We start from the raw sequence: 11,721 nt of genomic DNA on the forward strand, positions 1-11,721 counted from the left end.
CCTGCCTGAGGTGGCTGCAGCAGCCCCCCCGCAGGGAGCCCGCCCCGCTGCTCCGGGCCGCCCGGCAGAGTATCGGGACGCACGCCGGGGGGCTGAGAGCCGAAAAATCTGGCGATAATGGCAAACGCGTGTCCGTGCAAAGGCATCGGAGGGAAGAAACTGTGCTGTCGGCTGCTCCAAGAGGTAAGACGGGCTGTAGTCGCTGGTGATACTGAGCACTGTTCAAAGAGGCTGGCGCGGAGAAAATTACTGCTGCGGTTAGATTTTAGAGCCCCCAAGCTCGGGAATTGAAAAAAGTTACAATTCTCAGAAAACCAACAAGCCCTTTTCTTTTCACATCGTGTTGTTTGCAGCAGGTGATACATTTCAGTGTATGCATTGCACAAGCAGAACAGAAATTACATGGCTTCTTCAAAACAGCTGGTTGATTTAGTGTGTAGGTCACATCAGGGATAAGATGAGGTAGCTTCTCGTTTCCCTTTTCAAAAGAAAAACCTATCACACACAGCCTGTCTCGATGCTGTTAAAACAAGTTTACTTCCAACAAAATTGTCCAAGCTCTACATGTGGGTGCTAGTTTTTTTATAGGACGGCTGTCACTTTGGTTGGTCTCATTCACTTCAGTGAAAAGTGGTTACTATGTAATTAGCCTCAGAAATTCTAAGTGCTTTGAAAAGGTTTATGAAAAACATCTTCAACTGATTAGAAGACTGCAGGAAAAGTGCTTATTAAAGTTTCCTCAGTAACTTGTAATTCATTGAAAGGCACACCTTATCACTTAAATCAGTAGTCTCTTTCCAAGTTCTCAAAAATACTTTGTAACAGAGAATCTCAGATGACTTTTTTTGGAGTGTATACTGACACTTTTATTAGTATATTAGATCAAAACTAATAGAGAAAAACTAATCAGATAAACTGCAGTTGACAGTCTCAATAAATAAAAGACATATTTTGGTCTAATATCCCTACTTTTTATTGCTCACTTGATTGAGAATTCATAAAATCAGTTATTTTCAGTAAATGTGTGCCATATATAAGCTTATGCTTTTTTATTTTTACTTCTCCCTTTCTCTGCATAAGGATTGCAATGATTGTGGGTTTATATGGTAGCTTGAATACTGCAGTGCTAAATACCTCATTAGTTCTTAAAAAAACTAGCTCTCATGTACATAAAAAGTAGCAATAAGTGCTATTCTGAGTCTTGAAAACATATAGTAGGAAAACAGAAAATAATAAGGCTTAATATAGAGATATAAATATGTCCTGTACAACATAAGAGACATTCCATGGTCTCTTGCTTTTAGTGATGAGGCATTATGGAAGCTGTTGTTAGAATTTTTTCTTCTGCCAAAATGTTACTTGAGCTGCAGACTAAGAAAGGAGCATTTATATAAGAAAGCTGTGCAACTCTTACTATCCAAGAGTGTAACTCCTGCGTTGTTTTCTGTCTATTTCAGTGAAAGAAGCTGGAAGAGACTTTACCTATTTTATTGTGGTGCTTGTTGGAATTGGTGTTACAGGTTATTTTTAAAAATTATATTCATTATCAGAAGACACTTTTCGTTAATTCTATCTGGTTTGATTAGTTTTCATTCCATTTGCTGTTGTTTCTGTTACAGGTGGTTTGTTCTATGTGATTTTTAAAGAGCTATTCTCTTCTTCTAGTCCGAGTAAGATCTATGGAGATGCCTTGGAGAAATGCAGATCTCACCCTGAGGTTGGTTTTTGAACCTTAGTCATAAGTTTATGTTTCTCAGTAGTTACTGTCTCTCTTTGAGTCAAAAGTTTGCACAAGGAATCTCACAAGCAAAGCCACAGGAAGACCTGTGTGGTGCTTAGCAGGCAAACACCAGCAGATCTGCCTGTGCTTTTAGCTGGCCGGAGGTGGGTCAGTTCCAAATTGGAGCCTATATTAGGACAAGTTAATGCAAGCACTGAGCCTGAGTGAATTAGCCTGCTAAAAGCCAAGTTAAGTGAGTGTACCACAGCACAATAACTGATGCAGCAACAAGTGTCTGCCCTTTCAGAGCATGTGTTTGTGTCTTCATACAGAAAGTCTTATAGACATACCCAAGTGCCTACTAAATGTAGTAGGAGTTCTGCCAGTCAGGGAGGCAACTGGTCCCACTTAAGTTTTGTAGATCTAGCCTGCTGCCTTTCCTCAGCACAGTTTTTCTGTTGTGACACTTCACTAGGGTTCTGTCATTCTGCAAAGCACTGCATAAGTATCCAGGAATTTAAACTCTTCATTTGAAACATGGTTAGCATTCCTGTGGCTAATGGGAAAAGAGAAGGCGAACAGTCATGTGATCACACAGTCACATAAGATAGCTAGATGTAAACAAAAATCAATCTAAAACTGGATTTTAAAAACCTCTACTTCAGGCAAAAAACCAAATGCATGGAATAACTTTCAAACAAGGTTGCCACAGATGCCACTGAGGATAACTTAGAAGTGAAGTGACAAGTTGTCACTAGAATAAAAATTAACACTGCTTTGGAAAAAGTTTGTAGAATTAAAACTTCTCTCCCGTACTTGTACAGTAAAAATCTAACCATGTTTAAAGTAAGTTTAAAACTAGGTTAATTTGGTCTGGCTTTATAGATCTGGGGAAAAAAAAAAAATCATTGAATTTCTTAAACAGTAGTGTTTTTTAGATAACATGAAGGGGAGTGCATTTGCATTTTAAACTTTGAAACATTCTCTTGGAGGAGACGAGCAAATATTTCATGCTTTTTTTTCCTTTTTACACAAAATGTCAGTAAAGAAGAGTAAAAAGTCAGTAAAAAGAGAGATTAAAATGTCATAATCTCAGAGGACAGTATAAATGGAAGATAGTAGTAGGATTTATTTTAGACATTTAATATGTGACTGTAAAGAAAAGCACTGAAATACAGAGGAATTTTCCTTACACTGTTTTCTTTCATAAACTCTTCTGTTCTTGACACATCAGACTCCCAAGGGGCATTTTGTTGAAAGAAAATGCATTCACAGCAGGGGCGTGAGCTGATACTGGAATATCTGTTTGAATGTGGTACCTTCTGACAACTCAAACCTCTTTTCTCTTGTAGATAATTGGTGTTTTTGGTGAATCCATTAAAGGTTATGGGGAGGCAACAAGAAGAGGAAGACGACAACTTGTCAGGTGCCCTTTGGTGTTTGCTCTATACAGACACTAGTTTTTGCACAGCAAATACATTTTGGGTCACATCATAGCAAGTTAGATCTAGATTAATGAACTATATGTGATGTACCCCGTCACTTTTGAGTGAAAACGAAAGCAGTTTTTTGCAGTACCTCTTGCGTGGCACTTACCACTAAATACAGTGCACATACAATATAAAATGGCAATTCTGAGTGCCTCAAAACAAGCAATGGTCAGCACAGTAAACATAGAGCTGGTTTCTCCAAAAAATAGGACAAGTCTGAAGAGAGTAGTACAGAGGCCTAGGCTCTGGGAGCAGGGATCTGACTGAAGTTTACAGTCTGAAACCCTCAAACAGAGTGAAATTGTTATTTGAAAAATTGTTCTTTGAGAGTTTTTCTCCTTTTGAAGCAGTAGTTCTTACCAGGCCAGAAAGAGCACAAGGTACTAATTTTCAGACTTTCAAGAACCCAGCTTGCTCTGTTTAAAGCTAGGCTGGGTCTGACTGTACAAGTTGTAGTCACTGCAGTGACTATTGTCCCGAGCTGATATGCAGTATTGACTGCCTGTTTCTTATACTGCTTTTTGGTACTTGAGGCCACATCTCTACTGTGTCTGTAACAGAATATGTCTCACCTAAACCTTTCGTAAGTGTGCCTATTTATTATTCTCCTTTTGAGGGAAACAACAGAACTAATTCTTAGAAAATGTAAATCCTCCCTGCACTATAACCCCATAGGGGCTTTGTCTTTATTGGGTTCTTTGACTTGAATTTATTCAAGGAGGTTTCTTATAGGATGGGACACATAAGCCCAGATACATGACTTGAACCATGAATTTGAGAATTTTTTTTCTTGAGGGAGGTGATTTTTACTGGTGAAATTTTATCTTTTCACCAGACTCTGTGAAAAAGCGTTTAAAGTGGAGCTGTTAAATGAAAAGGATATTCCCAAACGTTTTAAGCATCTGTCTGTAAAACAAACTATGTAAATACGTAAATGTACTATCAGCTTTCCTAGTATTTCATTTCCATCATTTTGAAAGTCCAGTATTTTAAATAAATTTTTGAGCTGAGGACTTTGTGAGATTGTAGTGTTTGTGTCTGCAGTATAAGGATGACCTTAATCAAAGTACAGATTTTTTTTTTTTGTGTGTATGAACACCTTGAATGTGATTTTATGCAGTAAGGCTCTTCATTCATCCTTGTTCTCTGTAACCCATCATGTCACCTTAAACTGTATTGGAAGTTTAATTCATAGTATGTATCTGGGCATGACTGATGGAAACAAGAGTTTGGTAACATGCAGCAGTTAGTAATTTCTGTAGGAAACATAAACTGGCACCAGAACTCTAGTTTGACCATTAGTTTCTGGAAGTGGTCGCCTTGAAAGTGACATGACGTTTCTATTTATCTATTACTATTATTGAGCATAACCTAACTCCAGTCTAAATATCAGTATTTAGGTTGGAGATCTGATATCTGATATCAGTGCTAACGTTATACAACTTCAGTAGAAAAAAATTATTGCCAGAATAAGTAAAGCATATAGTAAAACTGTAATAATTAAGTTGACAAAACATTCTTTGTGTCTTTTGGCTTGGTAACTTAGTTTAAGTGCCTAAAAATCCCCTGGCAGTCTTGGTGGTGTGGTTGCTCCTTTCTAGATGTCAGGCTCTGAATCTGGGTGTTCTTTAGAATAAATACAAGGAAATTCCAGAATCTTCAGCCATTGGATTACTGTTGGGTTTTGAGGGGAGGACTGGGGTGAGGACATTTAAGCACTTCATCTGTTAATACTCAACTGCTAATTAGTTCTTTCTTCTAATTCCACTATTCATTATATGCTCACAGTATGGGAAGCTTGGGAAGAGCAGTAGAGAAGGAACCCAATGTAGAATAAGGACTGCATCGGAATACACTTTCTCGCAAAATAGTTAAGCAGCTCCTCTAAATCATGGAATGGTTTGGGTTGGAAAGGACCTTAAAGATCATCTAGTTCCAACCCCTTTGCCATGGGCAGGGACACCTTCCACTAGACCAGGTTCCTCAAAGCCCCATCCAACCTGGCCTTGAACACTTCCAGGGATGGGACATCCACAACTTCCCTGGGCAACCTGTTCCACTGCCTCACCACCCTCATAGTGAAGAATTTCTTTCTTATATCTAATCTAAATCTACCCCCTTTCAGTTTAAAGCCATTACCCCTTGTCCTATCACTACATGCCCTTGTAAAAAGTCCTTCTCCAGCTTTCTTGTAGGCCCCCTTTAGGTACTGGAGGGCTGCTATAAGGTCTCCCCGGAGCCTTCTCTTCTCTAGGCTGAACAACCCTAACTCTCTCAGCCTGTCTTCATAAGGAGAGGTGCCCCAGCCCTCTGATCATCTTCGTGGCCCTCCTCTGGATTTGCTCCAACAGGTCCATGTCCTTCTTATGTTGGGGGCCCTAGAGCTGAACACAGTTTGAATTTGAAGAAGTTAAAATTTGAAGTTTAACTAGCATATAATATGTATCCTTGCTGGGTGGGTGGGTTTTTTGTTTTCTTTTGCTGTTTTTAGTCACATTGAATACGTAAAGGATGGACTGAAACATATGCGTTTGAAGTTCTATATTGAGGGCTCTGAACCAGGGAAGCGGGGAACAGTCCATGTGGAAGTCAAAGAGGTATGTACAATTGCTTGATATAGCTGACAAGCTTAATCTTGAATTTAAACTACCAAAGTAAAAAACAGAGCCTGAAATTGTTTTCATTACAGAATCCTGAGAGAGGAAGATTCGATGTCCGCTACATATTTGTGGATGTTGACACCTATCCTAGAAGAACCATTGTCATAGAAGACAACAGATAGCCAGTGATCAAAGTTGCCGCCTCATCTCACTGAGTATTGGATGATAGTGGTGTAGCGAGTCTACACATGAATTGTTTGGTATTCTTGATTGTATCTTGCAGCTTTGGGGTTGTGTTACAGGACGTAGCCTCTCAGGACCTCCATTAAGGTCTTTCGTAATGACAGATACAGGATTTGAAGTGAAGCCAATGAAAAATAGTAGGGCCATCACTTACGACAAATAGTTTTGACATAGGAAAATAATGGCTCATAATAAACAGTTTAATGCTGGATGATACTTCTACACACCTCAAAACTGAGTCTTCCAAGATTTTAGGTTTGGGTGGGGAGCTTTTTGTCTTCCTTTGCTTGGATTTCCCACTAGCACTGCAATAAAGAAAGTGGTACTTAAGTGTAGACAAACTCACTGTTTTCATTCTGGATGCCTTTGTGTAGATAAGGTGGTAAAATAAGAATGTATTTTAGTGATGCAAAGGGGATCTAGCCCAAAGGCGTGTAAGAATATGGATTATGAAGACACACATCCATGGCAAATGACTGAAGGTAAAGACTTCACTATTGGTATCTTCTAAATATATTAATAGCATACAGGTCAGCCGTACTGTCTGCCCCTTCCAATGTTTGCCATGCTGCTCCGCTAACTAATGACAGTGTTGTAGCTGCTCAGCACTGCCTACAGTTTTTCCATTAACTTAACTAATCTAAATCTTCTGGGAATCAGATTCATATAAGTTAACCAAAACTCAAAAGCTCAACTCATGACCAAATTTCTCACCTGGATTTCTTTCTTACTGCAACATGGCAGATAGCAAGCATGACCCTGTGTATTAATAATCGGACTCAGTCGTGCCCATCTGTCCTGGTTTCGGCTGGGATAGGGTTAAATTTCGTCCTAGTGTTGTGTTTTGGATTTAGTATGAGGCGAATGTTGATAACACACTGATGTTATCAGTTGTTGCTAAGTACCCTCCTAGTCCAAGGGCAGCTCCCATGCCTACTGGCTGAGCTAGGTACACAAGATGGGAGGGAACATAATCAGGACAGCCAGCTCAGCTGGCCAATGGGGTATTCCATACCATGTGATGTCATGCTCAGTATATGAATGGTAGGCGTGATCCAGGAAGTCCCAATTGCTACTTGGTTATCGGTCAGCACAGGTGGTGAGCAATTGCATTGTGCATCACTCATTTTGTATATTCTATCATTATTATTATTATTTTCCCTTTTCTGTTCTATTAAACTGTCTTTATCTCAACCCACGAGTTTTTCTCACTCTCACCCTTTCGATTCTCTCCCCGCCCCACTGGCGGGGGGAGTGAGCAAGCAGCTGCGTGGTATTTGGCTGCCTGCCAGGTTAAACCACGGCAAGCACCAACCAAAAAATTTCAAGCTTTAGCTTCTTACATTTAACCACTTTCTAAACACCAACTAATGCATTTTTCTGTAGTTACCCATCATATGTTATGAGCTTTTTAGTCACTAGTTAATTATCCTTACATTAAGCACACAGTGGTGTTCAGTTATCAGCCCTTATTATGAGTTCATTTAATTGTACCTTTGGACTGTTCTAAAATTCATACAATATTCCCTTGTACAGTGCCACAAATATCATATATAGACCTTTAGTAATACTTCACTGGACTTTAGCCATCCTGTTCATCTGTCTCCTAGTAATCTCATTTGCATAATCATAACAATTAAACGTAATACTTCGTTAGACCTGGATAACTTTGCTTTATGTTAAGTACTACAACATTGGCTTCAGTCAGATCCTCATATTGTTTGAAAGTATTCAATGAAGAGGAATCAGGCATTCATCCCAGTTTGTGAGCAGAGTAGTTGCCAATGTCAATCTGTGTTAAACTGCAAGGCGTTTTGGAGTTTCTACACTGTATACAATATAACTGACTTCTACTGTGCAGGCCAAAGGGGTTTTTACAAAACTTTGAACGTCAGTTGAGACTGACCAAAGTGATTTCATAGCCATTAGTTTCAGCAGAGTTACAAATTTGTCTGTTTTCTTTCATCCCTCAGTGCATGCTTGCCAAGACTAACAAGCGCACAATTTTACACATGGTCAAAAGCTATGGAAGTCTCTGTCGGTGGCTCCCTGTTTTAAGTATGAGAAATGGTTGAGGTGCTTGATATATTGCCATGAAGTAACTTTGATAAATTTTTACCTACAGGTATTGACATCATTAATGTCCATCTGGAAAAGTGTCTTTAAGTAACGAAAGCAATTGACTCCCGTTGGTCTTCATGTTATTTTCTTGAAAGCAGTAGAGTCAATAACACCTTATGACTTGTGCTTATGACTCTTCCCAATTCCTAGCATTACACTTGCCAAAACTTTTGTTTCAGAAGACATTTTCAAACCAACCTAATTGATTTATAACCCAGTAAAAAAAAGAAGAAAATATCTGAGGCTGTCATTGTTTCATTGCAACCTGCTGCAGTACTGATTGACAGCATTACATACCACCTTCACCTGCCACCGCTTATCTCCAGTTGCTATAAGCATGTGTCATACCATGGCGGTTACTGAAAACCACCTCTGCAAGAGTTTTGTCGTGAATGCAAGATGGAGCAGGTTTGTCAGAGCCCCTCAGAAATTTTGCAAGCTATGTAAGTTTATAATCTAATACTAAGATTACTAGCCTTAAGCCCATACTATACCTGTAATCATTTTTTACCTTATAGCAAGACTATATAAAAATACACAGTTTAAAACTAGAAAATGTAATACTATTTTTGCCCGCCCTATGTGAGTTTCTACCATATGAAGCTGCCTGAAAGCCATTGTAAATCTCCATGTCAACAACAGAACTGACAGGCTAGTTTTTCTCCTGTAACTCTGCATCGCAGCTTTGCTTTCTTACTAATCCAGCTGTGGCTTGTTTTCAGTGGACTTCACTGTGGAGAAAGGAGGACTTCCTAAAGCAAGATGTAAAAAACATTTTTTTATAGTAAATGGTATAGGTACAGCAAAAAGGCCAGCCTTTAGGTTTATTTTTGTCTTGTTTTAGAGCCTTATCTGCGCTGAAGAAAGAAACTGTCAGGACTAGAAACGTTCTGGGAAGGAAAAGATGACCTCACATAATGATGTTTTTCCAACAGTGAAGGTATGTGAAATTCTATGTCAGGCTTGTGGTAAAACAGCAAGAATTGGCCATTGGGGTTAATGTGTATGTTTAGCTTCAGCTTGAGAAGACAGACTAAGAATTTGATTATTTGCAACCAGATTTATTTATGGGGGGTTTTTTTCAGTAGCAAGGACTTCCTAACATACACAGAAATATAATGTATTTCAAGGGTTGTGTGAAAGAACTGTCTATTTGGAAATCAGATCCCTGGTTGTTTGGTCCCTTTGAGACATCGGAATAGAAGTGTTTAAAGTTGTCTGTAAAGCTGTCGGTACCGTAGTTTTTGTACTAAGTGCTCTTGTCATACTTTGGCATTTGTGTCAGGCCTCAATATTGTGCTTGCTAGCTGGGAATAAATGCTACAATTACATGTGTCAGGAGAAGTCTTAGCAAAGTCAACCTAATGATTCTTGGCAACCAGTCCAGACCCGTATGAGAAAAATGGAGGCAGACCAAAACTGGCAATAAGGAAGAAGCACAAGTATAATTTGAAAGGCACAGATAGATGTGGAGTTGTCCACAGTGCAACTGACCTTCACAATTTCTCCATGATGCTATGACTGTCTAAAAGCAAAGTACAAACCGCTGTTTTATACACTGCTTTTCAAGAAACTGGAGAATCCAGAGACACAAGTCGGGATTACTTTCAAGCTTATTTTTGGTTAGGGTAGCCCCAATATGACAGGGTTATAAATAAAATGTTTCTCATCCTGTACTTGCATGGAGTGCACTGTTGTCATTTTCACAACTTGTCTTTCTCCTGTGGAGTTGCAAGAAAGCAGGTGGGTGAGCACGCTTGCTCAAAGCAGCAGGATACACAGCCGTAGTGGCACCCTCCATACACTTCGTAACAAACAAAACATCTCACAGGCTGGAAAAAAGCTGCAGTGGAGGAGTATATCATATGTAAATCATCTTTGTATATCATCCTGCTTTGTAAATAGCAGAATACTAGAGAGGTAGGGTAATATTTTGCTTCTAAAAGGTGGAAAAAAATGATTGCCATTATAAATGTCAAATTATAATTCTCTCCAGGAACTGCTAATTGCTCATTCCTAACTAAAGCTCTTTTATTTTGTTGGAGTCCAAGTAACACAGCAAGTCAGTCAGTCTCCTTCCTGGTGGGAAGGGGTACAGAGCCCTCTCAGGGTGCCTTCAGTCACCCTCTTTGCTGAAGCAGCGTTACGCACCCTGTCACGGTTAGGTCTAAAAGTTACTCACAGACTAGGGGAGCTGGAACACTTGCAGCCCTATATCTCCTTTCCTCTTGGCCGCCTCCCTCAACATCACCACCCCGACAGAGAAAAGGGAAAAAGTCCTCAGTATCTGTAATTAGCTTGTGACGTTCACATATCTAGAATCGGTGACATGGGCTGTGCCCCTGGGTGAATTGTAACACAGGTGGCCTTTTACCATGCAGTGCTAGTTACTCTCCTGTTGGCAAAAGACCACATAAGTGGACGGCATTTTTAGCTCTAGGAATGTTCTCCTGTAATTTCAGGAGAACGTTTGGTATTTCCCTTGAAGCTGCCTTTTCCGTGGAATAACTGAAGTGCCCAAGAAGTAGTGTACTCCACCAGTATGCTTTGTTTTCAAGTCGTTACCAAAATGCTAGCTAAATGCAACAGTAAGAGAGATGGGCATACCATACAAAATGTTCAGGAAGCCAAACGGTAGTGAGATCTTCGCTGGTGTCTCTTTAAGAAAACTATGTAGCCTTAAATATCATTACTTTCAAAACGTTCTGAAAAACACAATATTCCGTTTCAACTTCTCTCCTTCCCATCTTGTCTATGTCTAGAAGCAGTGTTTATCGGGATGTGTCCTCAGTCCATAAAGTGCTCCTCATGATTTTTTTTTACTGCCTGCATCACCTCACTAGCTAAACAGATATACAAGGGTATTTTTCTTTATGTTTCTGGAATGGGGGGACATAGCTCTAAAGGAAATAACTTTTCCTGCTTTGTGAAAAAGCTGACAATATACTTAATAAAATGAAGGCAAAATAAAAGAAGTAGCAGAAGAAATCCACGTTTACTTGGGCTGAGATACATTAGCGTTCTTAATTTGGACAAATGACAAATACAAGGCTCAAATGCTTTCAAATCTCAGTGGAGGAAAGCTTTTGGGAATCCTTTTTCTAGTAAAATCTCTTCAGTGAAGAAAAAAAAGGAATTTCATAGCTTGATTTATTGTCCTCTTCCTAGCTAGATACCTATCACCAGCAAGATTATTTAACCCCCATGAGATTTCAAGGGTATTAAAGTTTTATATGTATGTAGTTTGGCTGCAGAAAAATAAGTTAAATGGCTGTTGCTAACATAGCAAGAACTAGTGGGAACTGGTTACTTCTTTCCATATTCCTTGTGAGGCTGAAGTTCTGTCGGTCCCTATGGACCAAGCTGGGATCCATGTTTAAAAAATTATTTTCTCAAATCCTGTTTAAAGCAAGCAAATATATGGGGACACCTTCATCAACGTTAGGTGAAGATTAGTCCAGCAAGACACGCGGTTTAGAGATCATTGATCTCTTCTGTGGTACTGTTGTGGTTTAACCGCCAAACACCACACAGCCACTCGCTCACT

The 11,721-nt window shown here is 39.5% G+C and overlaps 1 protein-coding gene across 1 annotated transcript; it reads left to right on the plus strand.

Moving 5' to 3' along the window:
* Positions 1-117: 117 nt before the first annotated feature.
* On the plus strand, positions 118-6,381 carry TIMM21 (translocase of inner mitochondrial membrane 21 homolog (yeast)). Its single transcript, XM_009587213.1, has 6 exons — positions 118-205; positions 1,458-1,520; positions 1,620-1,717; positions 3,073-3,146; positions 5,702-5,807; positions 5,900-6,381. The coding sequence occupies exons 1-6, from the start codon at positions 118-120 to the stop codon at positions 5,990-5,992; spliced, it is 522 nt and encodes a 173-aa protein (XP_009585508.1). The 3' UTR covers positions 5,993-6,381.
* The last annotated feature ends 5,340 nt before the right edge of the window (positions 6,382-11,721 follow it).

The sequence above is a fragment of the Fulmarus glacialis genome, unplaced genomic scaffold (genome assembly GCF_000690835.1).
Source record: "Fulmarus glacialis isolate BGI_N327 unplaced genomic scaffold, ASM69083v1 scaffold36121, whole genome shotgun sequence".
NCBI classification, from domain to species: Eukaryota; Metazoa; Chordata; class Aves; order Procellariiformes; family Procellariidae; genus Fulmarus; species Fulmarus glacialis.

Excerpts from the sequence above, each read along its gene's own strand:
- TIMM21 (XM_009587213.1), top strand. The coding sequence starts at position 118 with ATGGCAAACGCGTGTCCGTGCAAAGGCATCGGAGGGAAGAAACTGTGC. Across the intron at positions 1,521-1,619 it reads TGTTGGAATTGGTGTTACAG|GTGGTTTGTTCTATGTGATT; the intron begins GTTATTTTTAAA and ends TTTCTGTTACAG. Across the intron at positions 1,718-3,072 it reads AATGCAGATCTCACCCTGAG|ATAATTGGTGTTTTTGGTGA; the intron begins GTTGGTTTTTGA and ends TTTCTCTTGTAG.